This window comes from Neovison vison, chromosome 12 (assembly GCF_020171115.1).
Source record: "Neovison vison isolate M4711 chromosome 12, ASM_NN_V1, whole genome shotgun sequence".
NCBI classification, from domain to species: domain Eukaryota; kingdom Metazoa; phylum Chordata; class Mammalia; order Carnivora; family Mustelidae; genus Neogale; species Neogale vison.
This window is the reverse complement of record NC_058102.1, coordinates 128,292,196-128,310,319: the sequence shown is the minus strand read 5'-3', so window position 1 is coordinate 128,310,319 and position 18,124 is coordinate 128,292,196. Positions and strand designations below refer to the sequence as shown.

The 18,124-nt window shown below is 41.4% G+C and overlaps 1 protein-coding gene across 1 annotated transcript in view; it reads left to right on the top strand.

Moving 5' to 3' along the window:
• Positions 1 to 18,124, top strand: part of NEBL (nebulette) — a 357,048-nt gene that overhangs the window by 161,732 nt on the left and 177,192 nt on the right. Inside the window, exon 4 of the mRNA XM_044228985.1 lies at positions 17,818 to 17,925. Coding sequence (XP_044084920.1) covers positions 17,818 to 17,925 — 108 coding nt within the window. The remainder of the gene's footprint in view (positions 1 to 17,817; positions 17,926 to 18,124) is intronic.

Sequence of the window (18,124 nt, the reverse complement as noted above, 5' to 3'; positions counted from 1 at the left end):
CTCAAAGTATTGCTAACAAAAGCAGCAAGGTCTGGGTGCCCGGCCAGTGATTACCCTGCAGAGCTTCTAACCAGTGCCCTTTCTAGAGCTCAGGGTGGTGGGAGCAGTGCCTTGAGGTACAAGAGGCTCTCTCTGTTTCAGTGACCCCTGATGACAGTTTGCCGATTTATTGGTAAGGACAACTACTTAGTGGTGGTCACCTCCACTCCACCGAGTGTTCTTGGGTGAGAGAAGATGAGGCAGGGCCAGGGGGGAGCATGAATATAGGACGGAGACCAGGGAGGGATGTAACCAGAGAGGAATGCAAGTGACCCGTTCCCAAAGCTGTGGTGTCCAGATTTTACCCAAGTGCAATGTGGACATATTGATGAGGTGTTTTTTATTTTTTTTTAAAGATTTTATTTATTCATTCAAGACAGTGAGATATGGAGAGAGAGAGAGCATGAATGGGGGAGAGGCAGGAGGAGAGGGAGAAGCAGATTCCCTGCTGAGCCGGGAGTCTGACATGGGGCTCGATCCCAGGACTCCAAGACCTTGACCTGAGCAGAAGGCAGATGCTTAACCATCTGAGCCTTCCAGGCGCCCTATATTGATGAGTTTTAAACTAAGAAATGGAGACCCCAGATATGGAGTTTTGAAAGCTCCCTTTGGATGCATGGTGCAGAGGCAAGGTGGAGGGGTTACTGGGAAGGTATTGCAGTGGTCCGAGTGAGGGACGGCAGTGGCTGGATTAATGTAGTGGTGTCGGGACTGGGTAAGAGTGGGTTGGATTTGAGATATTGAGGGAAGAGACTCATTCACCTCCGTGGCTGGGAGTTGGGTGGAACAGGGTGGAGGAAAAGGGAAGAGAGAATGAGAGGAAACTAGAGAACGAAAATTCACTTGTTAATTTTGCCTAGCTATGTTATGAGATGGGTAGACTGATAGAGAAGTAATTGTGTACTTATAAACTATGTATTCTTCACTTAGGACGATAAGAGGGTTTGGAGCTCTGGTTATTTAATCAGGGATGTACCTTTCCTGGGACTGGGATTAAAAGGTCTCAAACCAGGGGAGTGTTCAGGAAGCTGGGAAGCTTATGGTTGGGTGAACTGATACCTAATTTTGGGTCTGTCCCTTAACTGGCAGATTGCCTAGCTGTTGCATATACTTTTTATAGTTAATCCCTTAATTTCTTTTTGCATTATTTCTGGAAGTGTCGGGAGCCTGGATTACTTAAACTTAGAAAACATATTTTTAAAGGTTTCAGGTTTCATACAGTGATTTAAATTTAATTTTAAAATATGATATATTATTATTTGGGGACAAATAATATTTCCCCCCAATATTCTTGAACAAATACTAGGGATAAGCAGAGAGATTTCGCTTGAGTTCCAGATAAAATCAGAGAAGTAATGATTATTCTTTTCATTGCACTGCTGAATTAAGGAATGGTACTTCATAACCCATACAAGGTTCATAGACAATGTGTTAAAGCAAATGATGTTTGGCAGGAAACTTTCAAAGGTAGTTTTCTGATGCTTTTGTTCCATTTGCCTTTTAAGCCTGGATGCTAGTTGGAGCAGACAGACACCACCGCTATCAAAATGTTATCCACCTCTGGTGCGAGGTCTTTTGGTTGTTTCAGTTTCAGGCAGAGCAATTGCAGAGTGATTGGATTTGGTGGAATTAGCCTTTATCTGGCTCAGGCTCCGCCTCTCTCCCCCTCGCCTGGCTTGGGGGCCAGGGTGCCCCAGTGGCTCTCTCCTCTCCTGCAGTCAGCCTGCTGGCTCTTTGTGTGAGCTGTTATCAGTTTCACTGGCTATGGTTTGTTACTTCTATTTGTACTCTAACTAGAAATTTGATAAGGTTATGTGCCTGTCATATGATTTAGATGTCAGGTGGAGATGCAGCAAAGCAATTTTGACAAGTCAAACATTAGTGCAAAGAGGGGGGGGCGAGGATGACCTGCCCACGGAAGAAAGTAAAATCTCTTACAGCCTCGCTTTCTTTCCCTTTTAACGTTAGGTCAGTACTTGAACCTCTTTAATTTGTCCCTTCTTAAGTGAATGTGACATGGTGACTTCCGGCTTCTCTCTAAAGGGCAGGGAAATGGAGGGCTGCCTTTGGAGGGTAGATGCTGGCATTTAAGGACCTTTGACTTCGGATGTCCTGATAAAAACATCTGGGGCTGGAAACTTTTATCTCTGACTCAAGCTGGGATGAAGGTCTTAGAAGACAAGATTTATTAATGCCTGTGTCTGTCACTTGCATGTATCACAGAGAGCCTAGTATTTTAAAATCTTTTTTCTATGACTTCTATAGTTGCCATACAATGTTACATTAGTTTCAAGTGCACAACTTAGTGATTCAGCTTCTCTCTCTGCTAGCTACATTTATGGTGAGGATAACCTGCCATCTGTCACCATACAGTGCTGGTACAGTATTACTGAGTCTCTTCCCTATGCTGTGCCTTTTATTCCTGTGACTGATTCACCCCATAACTGGAAGCCTGTATCTCCTACTCCCCTTTACCTAACTTGCTCATCCCCGCACCCCTTCCCTTTGGCAACCATAATTTTATTCTCTGTATTTACAGATCTGATTCTGGTTTTTGTTTACTAATTTATTTTGTCTTTTAGATTCCACATATTAGTGAAATCATGTATTTATCTTTCCAGTCTAACTTATTCCACTAGGCATCATACCCTTTAGGTCCATCCATGTCGCACATGGCAAGCTCTGGTCCATTTTCATGGCTGCATAATGTTCCATTATTTATATTATATACTACATCTTCTTTACCCATTCATGTATTGATGGTCACTCAAGTTGCTTCCATATTTTGGTTATTGTAAATCATGATGCAGTGAACATAGTGGGACATATATCTTTTTGAATTAATATTTTTGTTTTCTCTGGGTAAATACCCAGTAGTAAAAGTACCAGATCATATAGTATTTCTGTTTTTAATTTTTTTTAAGCAGGCTCCACATTCAGTGTGGAGCCCAGTGTGGGACTTGAACTCATGACTCTGAGATCAAGACCTGAGCTGAGAGCAAAAGTCAGGTGCTTAATTGACTGAGCCACCAAGGCACCCCTTTATTTTTAATTTTCTGAAGAACTCTTCTACTATTGTCCACAGTGGCTGCACCAATTTACATTCCCACCAATAGTGCACAAGTGTTCCTTTTTCTCTACATCCTTGCCAACACTTATTATTTCTTATCTTCTTGATTTTGGCCAGTCTGACAGGTGTGAGGTACTATCTCATTGTGATTTTTTAAAAGAATTTATTTATTTGACACAGAGAGAGAGAGTGAGAGTGAGAGACAGAATGAGATGTTGGGGTGGGGGGGTGTTAAGGGAGAAGGAAAGGCAAGCTCTCCATAGAGCAGGGAGCCTGATGTGGGGCTTGATCCCAGGACCCCAGGATCATGACCTGAGGGGACAGCAAATACTTAGCCCACTGAGCCACCAAGCCTCCCCCATCTCGTTGTGATTTGGATTGGCATTTCCTTGATGATGAGTGAGGTTGAGTATCTTTTCATATGTCTGTTGGCCATCTATATATCTTCTTTGGGAAAATATCTATTCAGTTCCTCTGCCCATTTTTTTAATCAGGGTTTTGTTTTGTTTTGCGCTGAGTTGTATAAATTCTTTATATATTTTGGATATTAACCCCTTACTGTTTATATCATTGGCAAATATCTTCTCTCATTTAGTAGGTTGCCTTTTCATTTTATTGATGGTTTCCTACATTGTGCAAAAGCTTTTTATCTTGACATAGTCCCCATAGTTTATTTCTGAGGAAACCTAGAATTTTTAATAAGCTTTAGACACCTTCCTTTTATCTTCCGATATCAGTCCGCCGTTCCCATTCCGCTTTACCTGCTCACTGGCGTCTTCTGCCCCTGTAGAGATCCAGACGTGTATAATTCTGATCTCAGGCTGATTTCATGGGTGATCGGAGTTCTTTGGTAGGTAATCAGCTCACTTTGGGGTACCAGCTGAAAAGAGGCCTCTTCCTAGTATCCCACCATCTTGTCCCCCCTAGACACCTTCCTTTTAGGTGGAGGTAAAGGCCCAGGCTTGGCAACGTATGTTGTTGTCCTGCGTTCTGTTGTCCAGATTGTGATTCCAGGAGCATTGCTCCTTTGCTTGTCATACTGTCTGTTGAATGAGGAAGCAGTTAAGACTAGGTATGATGGGTTTATGTCTCTTATTAAACACTTTTTTTTCTTGATTGATTAAATAACATGTATCTCTGAGCTTTCATGATATCTGCATCTCTTTGCAGCTTTCATTGAATCAATATGTATGTACACACACACACACAAACACGGCTTTGCTGTGACATCTGCTTCAGCAGGACATTCCCCATTTTGCCAGTGGGAGGTTGGGCAGTAGATACCCCAGGAAAGGCTAATGTGATCAAGAGGTCCTGCTAGAGTTATAGGCACGCGTCTAGTTTTCTGCCCCTGGGTTTTGTGAGGTTATGGAATGAATGGAGGTATTCAGTGTAACTCATCTTGACAGGGGTTTCATTATACTCTGCAAGCACAGTTCAAAGAAATAATAAATTTATATTCAGGGGAGTTTTGTTTGAGTTTATTTAAAGAAATGAAACACGCACAATCACTGTAATAGCTCTTGCTACTGGAGTATTGATGGTGCTGACAAAGAGAAGACTCAGACCAGATGGTTTCCAAACAGTGAAACCACCTGGCTCTTTGGCAATGCCGGCGTATCCCTGTTTCTCAAATAGCTATACTCTCATGGACTGCGGAATGTGTAAGTGAGACATTCATGGGCTCTGGCAGAATGACATCCCAGAATCTGAATTACGAAGAGACTTATTAGAACACTTACCTGCGTCAGTTCAAACCAGCTCCTCTCTTCCACTTCCATTACCTTTAGAGTTCCATAGTTTCCTTCTTACTCTTCGTGACTTTTTACACGTATTTATTTCCACATTGCAAAGAAATGAGTTACACGGCTGCTTGAGATATATGTTCTGGAGGGAAAAGAAAGACCTTTTTGGGACGCCTGGGTGGCTCAGTTGGTTGGACGACTGCCTTCGGCTCAGGGCGTGATCCTGGAGTCCCGGGATCGAGTCCCACATCGGGCTCCCAGCTCCATGGGAAGTCTGCTTCGCTCTCTGACCTTCTCCTCGCTCATGCTCTCTCTCACTGTCTCTCTCTCTCAAATAAATAAATAAAAAATCTTTAAAAAAAAAAAAAAAGAAAGACCTTTTGTCCTTTTGGGAAATGGACTCACCCAGACCCTGTGAGTGTTTCAGACCCAAGGGGAGTCTCTTAGGTCAAGTTAGCAAGGGAACGATATAATGGCACCTGTAGCACCATGAAACGACACTGAAATGTGAAACTTGAAACTTCATAAAAATACAACCAAGATAAGACATTAATCAGTGTGCAGACTTATGCAGTAGTTTTTCTCATTATAATGTTAAACTTGGGAAATTCCTTGAATTATTTTAGTGCTTGATTTTTCGTGTTGGAAATCAGAGTTAATTTAAAAGTTAAAATATTGAATAATCTACAGAGCTAAGTTGGGGCTTTAAGGAAGACAGCGATCATTTTAGGGACAGAGGGGGCTCCGCTGGTTAAGTGTCTCACTTGATTTCAGTTCGGGTCATGATCTCAGGGTGGTGAGATCAAGCCCTGTGTGGGGCTCCTCACTGAGTGCTGAGTCTGCTTAAGATTCTCTCTCCCCTTCTCTCCCTCTACCCCTCCACTCCCCTCCTCCCACTACAACACCCACTCTCTCCTCTCCTCAACCATTTTTTTAAAAAAATATTTATTTATTTATTTATTTGAGAGAGAGAGAGAGAGAGAGACAGAGAGAGAGCAGGGAGAGAGAGGGAGAGAAACTTGGGCAGACTCCTTACTGAGCTTGGAGCCCGACAAAGGGCTTGATCTCATGACCCCGATATCATGACCTGAAATCACCACCTGAGCTGAAACCAAGAGTTGGGTGCTTAATGGACTGTGCCACCAGGTGCCCTGACAGCAGGGATTTTAAAGTTTCATTTTGAAATACTGGAGTTACTTTATTTTTACCCACTCGTTTGATGAATGCTTAACAAGCATCTAATGGGTTGTGTCTACAACCATTAAACAGCCAGTAGTGGCTAATGTATGTCACATGTAAGACAATTTAAACATTATTTAAGATTTTGTTCATGCTGTTGTTTAAAAATCTAATCTTTTTAAAGAAATAATGGTATATTTTCTTTAAAACTGCATTTCAGTCTAAGTGAATGAAGTTGACAAAATGTTTGAATCACTGTCTTGTAGCATGATATAGTAGAAGGAGCAAAGGCTTTGGGACAGCAGATCTGGGTTTGAATCCTGACTCCACTGCTTACAAGATGCTGGTGCTTGGCTTGTGTCTTAATCCTGTATTAGTTAGGGTTCTTGGCTGCAAGGGATGGGAAACTCAACCTTCGCTGAGCAAAATGGTAATTTCTTTGGAGAATATTAGGGTACAAAAATTCAAGGTAGGAATGTACCTGTTTGAGCTTTAGGGGTGGTAAGAATCAGAAATCAACTGCCATCAGATCAGGACTCTTTCTGGCAGATGGGCTGCATCCATACCTCTGGATTCTGGTGGTGGTAAACATGCCTGTAGACAGTTCCAAAGTTTTATATCTTAGAGATTTCACTGGCAGAGGCCGAGACTCACTCTACACTTTCGGTCCCAGTTCCCAAATCCCCCAAAACATGATGACTTGGACTGGCTTAGTCCAGATGACGACTACCTTTGGGTCCATTCGATGGTGGTGAAGGAAGTGGGTCATGTAGGAAAATGGCACCTTTTGAGGAAGCATTAATAGATGGAGTGAGGCATGAAACCATTACGAGAAGGATGGAGGTTTTGGGTGGGACCAGACAGTGGGTTTCCATTACACTTCTCATATGTAAAAAATGGTAAAGTAAATATCTCTTTTGCAGAGTGATTTTGGAGGTTAAACAAGAGAGTCTGTCAAATGTCTAGTATAATGTTAGTCTGATAACTTGTAGCTCTTGAATAAATCCCAACTGCTACTACAGAGCAGGGAGGCAACAAACCAACATTTCTCAAAGCTGACACCTGCAATCAATGTGAAACTCTCACTCTTCACTAAGAATCTTAGGAAACCATAATTCTTCACTTCATTCTTCAACATTGCTCATATATTTGTTTCTAATCATTTCTTCCTTGTGGAAGACCTGAGTTACTACTGAGTTTCTGGTTGTAGCATAGATATATTAATAGCCTTTACAAATTTCTAGGCCAATTTATGTTTTAAATAAAATTCTGTATTAAGAATTTAATCCCGGGGGCACCTGGGTGACTCAGTCACTGAAGTGTCTGACTCTTGGTTTCGGCTCACGTCGTGTTCTCAGGGTTGTGAGATCAAGCCCCGTGTCAGGCTCTGCACTCAGCGGGGAGTCTGCTCCAGGATTCTCTCTCTCTCCCTCTGCTCCCCCTCTCTGTTTCTCTCTACAATAAATAAATAAATAAATCTTTAAAAAAATAATTCAATCTCTTAAATTTTTTTTTTTTTGATTAAAATATCTTGCTGTGATCCATGGGGTTTTCTGGCTGGCAAAGGCTGTCTGTCATGGAAGCTATTCTAAGTGTCATTTGTGCATGCATTAAGTATAATGCATTTAGATTTATTCTTCTTCTCCTTTCTTTTTGTTTGTTTGTTTTTGCTGTGTTACAGGTTTTATTTTCCTGTTTTTCAGTTTTGAAGATGGGGAAGAAGCATGTTTTCTTATAGGAAAGCAGTCGGTGTTGCCCCAAGGAGAATGCCATTGCAGGTGTGGGAAGGTTGTTAGGACCAGTTTTAATGACATTGTCAATCTGTTAGGGAGCAGGCATATGTAAGAACAGGGAAGAATCATCTGTCACTTCCATCAGCTGTGACTCTGAGATTAAGGACAGGTTATTTTCACTTTCATGACTGTTCTGTGTTTGTTTAGCTGTTTGCATTTGCTTGATTCTTGATTTTATCCTTATTTCTTTTCTTCTCTGTAGTTTGGATGTAGCTTTCTTTCCTGAGTTATGAATTTCCTAATTAGTTTTTTAAACCAGAAATTACCCATTTTCTGATACTTTGTTACTTAAAACATGCATGCAGGAATCTTCCTTCTTGTAACTTACTATTCTCTCCTTAATTTAACCTTGTGTGATAACTTCTGGTTCAAAATAATTTCAACAACGTTCTAATCTGTGTGTGAATTGGGTTGTTTATATTTAAGAATCTTTATCATGTCATGGAATGAGACTGGATCTCTCTAAATGATTAAGTAAGAGAACACGTGTCCAGAAATCAAAATTTAAAAATTGCCTGAATTATTAAATATTGTTTAAACGGAAAATAGCAACATAAAACAGCAGTATTCAGGCCCTGTGAGTCAATTACTCTTCAGTAGTATATCAGGTATTAGAATATTAATTGATTTTTGCTCCTTTGGTATCCCAACAGTTAATTGGATGATACTTTAGTTTCCTGAAAAAGTTAATCATCACCAAATACTTAGTTTATTCCCCAGAGTAATTTATAACTCATAGACAGAATTTGGTGGATTAGTTACACTTTTCTCCAGTAAAATTCCTGGTGAAAATATGCATTATGTGTATAATATAATTTAGGCTCCAGTTTTCTTCTTTAATGTAGATATGATTTTCTGGTTTGAATCCATACTTCCATTAATACTACAGTTTTGGGAATGGCATTCTTTCTCCCTGACCTGATCCTTACCAATAGAAAACATAAACAATTGTTTCTTTCGAAAAAAAAAAAACCAAAAACCGCCTGGGTGGCTCAGTGAGTTAAGCCAAAAACCAAAAACCAAAAACCAAACCACATATTGGATAAAAAGTGTGATAGTTTTTGTCCCTTTTATGGAGCTGTAAGTTCCATTGCAGATAATGAATTAGCAAAAATTTTAAGTCACGCAAACCTTCTGGTATCTTCTACTAAGAAATATTCAATTAGTTCCACTTTCCTCTCTGCTTATTTATAGGACACTGTCTCTATCTTATGTGTATTTGGTTTGACAGTTTTTATTTGGTGGTTTTTTTTGTTTTGTTTTTTGTTTTTGTTTTGTTGTTTTGTTTTGCCAGAGGAATTGAAGAATAATGTCTGGGGAGGTGCCAGAGGGAGATTTGGTCTCCTATTCTCTCTGTCACTTCCTTCACACTCCCTTTCTTCATCGATGAAAATGGGCATTGAAATGTGTACCTGCAAGGATTTATCTGAAGATGATACAGGCAAAGCCCTCCTTAGTTCTTTTTTCATTTATTTATTTATATTCTCTTTCAATCCCCTAAAAGACTGAAGGAGCTCTCCAATTCAGGGGCCCCCTGTGCTGAGATGGGATCTCTAGCTATTTGGCTACTGTTAGTAAGTAATGACATGCCTGTGGGAATGGAATGCTGAGTGCTCCTTACACAGCACGGTTGGCCTCCCCACCCTGGCTCTGCTCACATGATCTGGAAAGGGCTCAATGCAGTGCCTGGGACATCGAGAGCACAGAGATGTCAAGTGTTCTTACCATGATCTCACTGATTCTCACAAAGGTGCTACTGATACTGTTACCACTATGCTTATTTTGTAGTCGAGAAAACTGAGGCTCAGAGAGATTAAGTAACTAGCCTAAGGTCACACAGCTATTAAAACATGGAGTCAGGGCCTACGATGAGTTTATCAAAATCCTGTTAGGGTTGTGAATTTTAATTATCTTAGGGGTGAATTTTAATTATCTTAGCTTATTGAGAAGTCAGCTAAATTGTGCAGTTAAGATCTACTTTATGTATTTAGAGTACATGTTTAGAATAAAATGTAGATTTCAATTTTGTTTAAAGATTTTATTTATTTATTTGATAGAGAGGGCACACAACCAAGTGGAAGGAGAGGAAGAAGCAGGCCCCCCCTCATGAGCAGGGGCTCCGTATGGGGTTTGATCCCAGGATCCTGGGATCATGACCTGAGCCAAAGGCAGATGCTTAACCAACTGAGCCACCCAGGCACCCCTAGATTTCAATGTTTTCTAAGTAAAGGAACTCCAAATCTGTTGCAGCTGTATTGCGAATATACATAAAATACTGACAAATCTGTAAATATCAGTAAGTACATCTGTGAATGCAATGGAAGGCTAATTTAAGGCTTAGAAATCTATGAATTTAAAAAGATTTAATGCTTTTTAATCATGTTTAAAAAGGTAATTAAAATTTTAATTTTATTTAATTAACCATAAATTTACAAATTATAAGATTAATTTAAAGAAAAACGAATTCTCTTTTGCGCTCATTTGACTTAACATTTGTTAAAATTAACTTCATCTTAAAAAATGCCCTTAATCAAATTTTCCTTTGTAATTGTTTAATTCCCATCTAGCATTGTGAGATTAGCCAATTTTCTGCATTTTAGATGTTAAAAATACAAAACCAGATAGTAATCAGTCATGAAATAGTTATTAAGCTTTTAATATATGCTTAACATGAAGCAAAATGCAATGAGATAGAAAGAAGCATGTGGTCCACATTCTCTAGTACTTTAAAATCTATAGAACTGTACATGATGGTACGTAATTGAGTGCTAAATTTTGCATATCAAAGTAGGAATTTTGCATGTAGTTTAAAAATGATGCAGCTCTTACAGTTCCCCCTTGAAGAAATGTCAAGTATCCATCATGTCATAAAAGATAATAAAATTGGTCATTGATTTCATTGTATCAGATGGACACTGTTAAATGTATGAAATAAAGAGCAGGATAACATGAATCAGTAATAAATATTCCTGTAGATTTTAGGCCTCCGTTAAACAGATTCTGACTAGGTAAGCTGCTTTAGAGCTAAAGAATGTTCTCTTTTTGCTTATGCTTCGGCCTCTGGATTCTTCTTAGCCATCTGGTCTATTGTCATAGACCAGGACCCCCTTGTACTGCTACTATTCCTCGTTAATCCATGTTTCCAATCCCTTTTGCAACACCCTCTCTCCCTCTCTCCATTTCTGTTTTTCCAACCTTTTTGCTTCAACCCTGTGTTGGCCACTGTGCGAAAGAGCTTCATTAAGATGAAGAAATGAATGAGTAACTTAACTTTCCACATATGGACACCCGCCAGCCAAGTCCCTCACCATTTATGGAAAACCCAAGTCTGCGTACCTCAGCTTCCCCATCTGGACTTTTAAAACTCTGTCCCTGCTTTCTTTGAAAATGCTTTATTGTAAGATATTTAATCAATACACAATACACAAGAACAGGCAATCCTGCTATAAAACTCACATGGCTATTCCATAAGCCATGTGAGTTTTATAGCAGCATTGCATGTGAATCTACCTTCCAACAACGTGGACATCAGCACCAGTGAAACTCCCCTCACATCTTCCCATGAGCAGATCTCACAACAGCCTTGGATATTGTCCTTATCAAGTTTCTTTCCCTCCTTTATTTACCGCGTATGTATGTATTCTTTGCATCTTTCCCCTTCAACAGAATGTTTATGAGATTTGTATGTATTGGATCCATGCAGCTGTAGCTCATTTATTTTTTCTCCTGGATAATAATATATTATACGAATATAATATAATTCATTCATTCTCCTGTGGATGGGTACTTGGGTTGTTTCCAATTTTCTTTTTCTTTTCTTTTCTTTCTCCTTCTCCTCCTCCTCCTGTGTGTGCATGTGTGTGTACGTGCATAAGCGCATGTACATAGCATGTAATATTATGTCGCGTTCAGCATTTGAAATACATATCTAAGTTCCTTCTGAAGAAAAATATGTCAAATCAAATTGCCTATTGTGTGTATTTCTTTTTTTTTCCAATTTATTTATTTTCAGAAAAACAGTATTCATTATTTTTTCACCACACCCAGTGCTCCATGCAAGCTGTGCCCTCTATAATACCCACCACCTGGTACCCCAACCTCCCACCCCCCTGCCTCTTCAAACCCCTCAGATTGTTTTTCAGAGTCCATAGTCTCTCATGGTTCATCTCCCCTTCCAATTACCCAAAAGCACATACCCTCCCCAATGTCCATAACCCTACCCCCCTTCTCCCAACCCCCCTCCCCCCAGCAACCCACAGTTTGTTTCGTGAGATTAAGAGTCACTTATGGTTTGTCTCCCTCCCTATCCCATCTTGTTTCATGGATTCTTCTCCTACCCACTTAAGCCCCCATGTTGCATCACCACTTCCTCATATCAGGGAGATCATATGATATTTGTCTTTCTCCGCTTGACTTATTTCGCTAAGCATGATACGCTCTAGTTCCATCCATGTTGTCGCAAATGGCAAGATTTCGTTTCTTTTGATGGCTGCATAGTATTCCATTGTGTATATATACCACATCTTCTTGATCCATTCATCTGTTGATGGACATCTAGGTTCTTTCCATAGTTTGGCTATTGTGGACATTGCTGCTATAAACATTCGGGTGCACGTGCCCCTTTGGATCACTACGTTTGTATCTTTAGGGTAAATTCCCAGTAGTGCAATTGCTGGGTCATAGGGCAGTTCTATTTTCAACATTTTGAGGAACCTCCATGCTGTTTTCCAGAGTGGTTGCACCAGCTTGCATTCCCACTAACAGTGTAGGAGGGTTCCCCTATTGTGTGTATTTCTTACCGATGACTTAAAGAGCGCATTTTCGAAGTGGCTTGGTTCAGTCTTGAAGAGATGAGCCTAAAGGATGCTAAGACGGCATTGCTTTTCAGCTGCGGCCCATACTTTTTCTGAGCTCCTGGCGCGTCTTAGTTCTGTCTTCCCTCCTCCTGCATCCTTCCTGCCCTGCACTGACAGGAGTACACGGCCTCCAGGATTGGTCTTCTGGGGAAGCTAGGATCTGGGGCTGGGCCCAGGAATTCTCTCTGTCTTCTGTGGTCCTGGGTGGGTTCTCCAATAGGGAACAGTTGAGGTAGGAGGAGCAAAATTGCCTGCTCCCTAACCAGTTTCCAGCTTCTCTCCTGCTCACCTTGAGCAGGTTAGTGCCTCTGTCAAACCAGACGCCCAGCGTGTCCCTGCGCCGCTCGCAGTCCTCACCCCTCAGGTCCTGTTGAGATGCCACCATCTTACTGGGGCCCTCTTGGACAGCCCTATCTCAATGGACAGCATTCCTGGCCCTTCACATCTCATCTTCTCACTTTGTTGTTCTCTTAGCACTTACCACTAACACACCGTTTGTTCAGCTTCCTTAAGTCTTATGTCTTTTCTATCTCTCCCACTGTAATGGAAGCACCCAGAGGGCAGAGATCATGACTGTTGTCTTTGCTGTGCTGTTCCCACACCTGGAACAGTACTTGGCTTATAGTAGGTGCTCAGTAAATCTCTCTTGAATGAACAAAGGATTGAATGGGTGAACATTTGAGGGGATTCCAAAGAATGACATTTCTAAGATACACTGCCATTGTTGTTCATGAAATTATAGTGAAATACTTTTTAGCAGGAGAGTAGGCAAGAGACCAGAGGTGATCATTTTCTATCCAGTGCTGATGTATAAGGGAAGAAAAGGCATTTTTGCTGGGGGAAGAGCTGGAGTTTCAAAGGGCAGCATAGATGAGGTTCAATGAATACAGAATTAATGTTGACAAAGTTAATATGGGATAGCACTGCTTGTTTGTGTCTCCCCAAATCCTCAGTATGATGACATTTGGAGGTGAGGCCTTGGGAGGCGATTCGATCATGGGGTCTCTTGTAGAAGAGAACTTGGAGAGCTCCCCTGCTCCTGCAACTATGTGAGGACCCAGAGAGAAGATGACCATCTATGAACCGGGAAGCAGGCTCTCACCAGACACGGATTCTGCCTACCCCTTGATCTTGGACTTCCTGCCTCCAGAACCAGGAGAAATAAATTCCTATTGTTTATAAGCCACCCAGTCTGCGGCATTTTTTTTGTTACAGAAGCCCAAATGGACAAGTGCTATGGCTAGCAATTTTTTTCCTGAATCTTATCTAGATATGTGGTTCTCAGTTTAATGTCCTCGCGTTCCCTTGTCCGCACCCCGCTGCCCCCACAGTTGGCTACTGCCGGATAGAGCCATGTTTCAGGCCCTGCGTATGTGGTTCTTCTCTTACCTCTGGAACTGGGCCTCTCCGCCGCCACCCCTCTCCTTGCTCTTTCTCTTCACCCTCCCTTCTTTTTCTTAATCATTTGATAATCAGCTCCCAATGGGCTGGGAGTCTAGGCTAGGCTAGGTTTCAGGATTAGAACGATCATGAAGACTTTGCCCTCATCCCTGAGTTCTGTGTGTTCTAGAGCGGAGGGCTGAGACCCCATTGTAAGTACAGTTAGCACGAGAATGGCTCTACCAGGCGGGTGTAAAGCCACGGGGTTCCAGACTGGAGGGGGGGGGCAGCCCAGCTCACAGAGGAACATCACCGGCGGCGCTGCGCTTTGATGAATAAAGGGATTTTATGCTTCCCATGGGCTCAGGGTAGGGAGCAAGAGAGAACATTCTGTCAGTGACAGGGAACCCCCAGTTGACTTACGAGAATACTCTTCATCCAGTTCTTACAGATTTGCCCAGCATGTGGTATGACTCTTGGCAAAGACAGATTGTCGCCCAGCACCTGCACAGATGGGGCTCAGAATTCATCTTCACCTGTGTGATCACCAGATGACATATCCGAGGTGCCATGTAGGGGTCTGATCGCTGGCACAAATCCAACAACAACAACAACAACAACAAAAAATCAGTTTCTGTTCTGAAATAGCTTGACTAAAATTGGTAAATGTGAACTAAGAGCTGATTCTTAATATATTTTGCTTTGTGAGCTGTAATCTTTCTTATTATTGTAGAACTATTCTCTTTAATGTTTCATGATAAATGTTAGATGATCCTTTCACATCAAGCAAAACCAATATAAGGATGGCAATGCTGGGAATTGACACAGCCCCTTATTCTTTCTGAATTTCTTTCCGGTGTTTTCTCTCACCCAATCTCCACAGATCAGTTAGTTAAGAAGTTACTAGAATCTCTAATTAGAGAGGAGGAGACTGGCTCAGAGTAGATGAGGTGGCTGGCAAGTAATAGGGATGGGATGAGATTTCAGGGCTCTTGCCCACTAAAGCAGTGCTTTTCCCAAGATAGAATCCACTTTTGTAAACTATTAAATCCTGTATCACAGTAGGAAGAATCAGTGGAGAAGTTTACATGTTCATACTTACTGGGAAGCTTGTGTGTGAGCAAACATTTTGGGCACGGTGAGAGTAGGTTGAATTAATCAGAATTCTTGGGATTATAAAGGGAGAGATAGTTGAGCTCACTTAACTGAAAAACCTGGTGGCTGAATAGGACTTCCTTGAGGTCTCTTGCTTGGCTTGCCGAGGTGTTGGCTAGTGGTGATGGTGCCTGGGTGGATTTCCGGTTTGCTAGCCCGAACTAGCCGGAGCTGGAGAAAGAGCACCCCTTTCTCAAGGGTTCCTACCAGTGTCCTAGACCTGGGGCTCATGCACAGACACTGGCTTATGGGTCCAGTATGTGTCGATCTCTGGGCTCAAAGGTGCAGTATTCTCATTGGAAGGGTGGGGTCGGGTCGTGAGGGCTAAAATTGAGGGCAAAAATCCTGAGGGCCAAATTGAAGAGAAGATTTTCCCTCTGCCCTCTGATCTCTTTCTGTATCCACTTGTCTCTTGGAATCATGACTGGCAGATCATCAGATATAATATTTAAAATTTGACCTAAACAGAGAGAGAGAGTGTAAGTGGACAGGAGACAAGAGAGGGGGTGACTATGGCTTGGAGCTCCCTGCACGGGGCAAAGGTGTACTTGGCAGGCGACACTTGAGCTGGTCCCGAGCGTCTGTGAGGCTTGCTTGCAGATCGTACCATTAAAAAAGATCACACATCTTCTAAAACTCTGCAGACTGATTACGGAGATGATTGTATACTGTACAATACTAGTCCCTTAATGAGACAAGCCCAAGTCCGGGTATTCTTATGTGCCTTGCGGATGTGGAGTGGACGGTTAAATTGTGGCCAGCTCAAAACTTATGGCTCTGGAATTTGACAGGTTTTCTTTTCAGTTTTTGCCTTGGGAATTTCCATTAGGGAAAAAAAAAATAACCTTAAACTGATCCCCAAAGAATATATGATTTTGCCTTCCCTGAAACTGGGGCTCGGGGTGTTCGAACCTGGCTTTTGGATTTTTCTCCTCACTTCCTCATGCCTGTAGCTGTTATAACCTTGTCATCTTTGCCACTTTTCTTATTTTATGACTCTGTGCCTTGTGCTTACATCAAGTGAAGCTAAATGGCTTCCTTGCTTAGTTGGGCATAAAACCTCAAGAATGTGTGGGTGTATTTTCACTCATGCTGGGGGAGTGAGGGGTACGAGGCTAATCTCATTCAGTACTTTCTGTAAAAGAAAAACTATGCAGGTTATTTGACCTTTTATTTATGGGAATAGTAAGAGTAAGGGCTTTATTACTTTTATATATTTAGATGAAAATATGGAGAAAAAGTGAGATATTCTTAAGCTACTAGTGACGAGGGAATCTAGACCTTTCTATTTGTAGCCATCTGGGATTTTTTTTTGTTTTCTTTCAAGCTTTTCTGGTAAAAGGGAATTTTTCAGAGGCCCCAAGGACAAAAATACCTGGGGGAATTGAGTGTCTAAACACAGACATGACTCAACAAACCCAGTCATTCCATGCTCAACTAAGTGAACCTTTCAAATTTATATAGAAAGTTGCACTTACAGAATCATATTTTTATTAGTCATCCTAAATATTAGCTATTAATTGAAGTGCTAATTTGAGCCTAATAATTATGAATGTAAAATGAGGATGATATGGGTTATCAAAAATGTGTTTCCATATCACTTAATATTTAGATTTTAAAGAAATAAGAACAGTCCAAGTGATGTAGCGTGTCAGTCATTAACAAGCAGCATATTTAACTGGTGTGACAGTTGTTGTCATTATGCTAATAACAGGAGATGGGGCTCTAGTAAGATTAAGCATCAGCGATTCCAGTCCCTCGAGGAAACTATAAAATTCAGCTTCACTGGGTCGTAATTAGAAAAGAAGTGTATTTAAATACCGGAAAAAAAAAAAAATCTCAGGTACCTCAGCACACAGTGTGCCAGGAGCATGTGCTGGAAATCTTTTAATCTCTAGGTGTGGCTTATTTTATAAATATTTCCATATGCATTTACATTCTTGACACTTGGCCATATAGCATTGTATAACCATATCCATATGTTTTGTCTTATGAAATAGAATGAACACTTTGTAAGGACAGGGCTGGCTGTTGATGATTCTGTAGGTCCTCTGCCTCCGTAGGGCAATGGTGCTTAGTCACTGACGAGATGGGCACGGGAGCTGATTCAGCTGTCTTTTCCCACACTTCTGTCTTGAGCAGTAGTACAACTATTGAGGGAGGTAATAGTAACGATTATGGAGGCTTTGCTTGCTTGCTCACAGTTAGGTATGTAACTTAGGACATTTGATCCCATCCTTATGACTTATTAAATAGCCTTATTTAAATATTGTTGCTGTTCTCTGCCTACTTGTGATCTCTCTGTCAAATAAATTAAATAAATAAATATTGTTGCTGTTATCGCCGTTTGATGGACAAGACCACTGACACACAGAGTAGTTAAGTGACTTGTCTAAGGTCACACAGTCAGTGACCTTGTTGGGATACAAACCAAGCAGTCAGACTATGCTTGGCGGCCTCTCCCTCTGCCAGCTGCTGATGGAGTTGGCTCTGGAGGCCTTGCCCAAGTGTAGCTTCCTTGGCCCTGGCCTCTCCTGAGTGGGATTTGTGACTCCTTGGTTTACTTTTCTTTTTCGTTCTTTTGTTCTCTCTTCTGGTAGGTCAAGTACAAAAGAGATTTTGAAGAAAGCAAAGGGAGGGGCTTCAGCATCGTTACGGACACTCCTGAACTACAGAGGCTGAAGAGGACTCAGGAGCAAATCAGTAACGTAGGTGACTGCTTGTTTGGTGATGCGATTGTCCTGACTTGTGTGTCTGGGTGGGGGAATGATACTGGGATTTGGAAGTGTTCTTGGTGCTTCGGTGTGCAAGCAGGGCTCAGAGTTCCTCAAGTATGCCAGGTGCAACTGTTACATTGCTTCCCTTTGATTTTGTCACAGTTATCGAGAGCCTAGCACTTTCATAGCA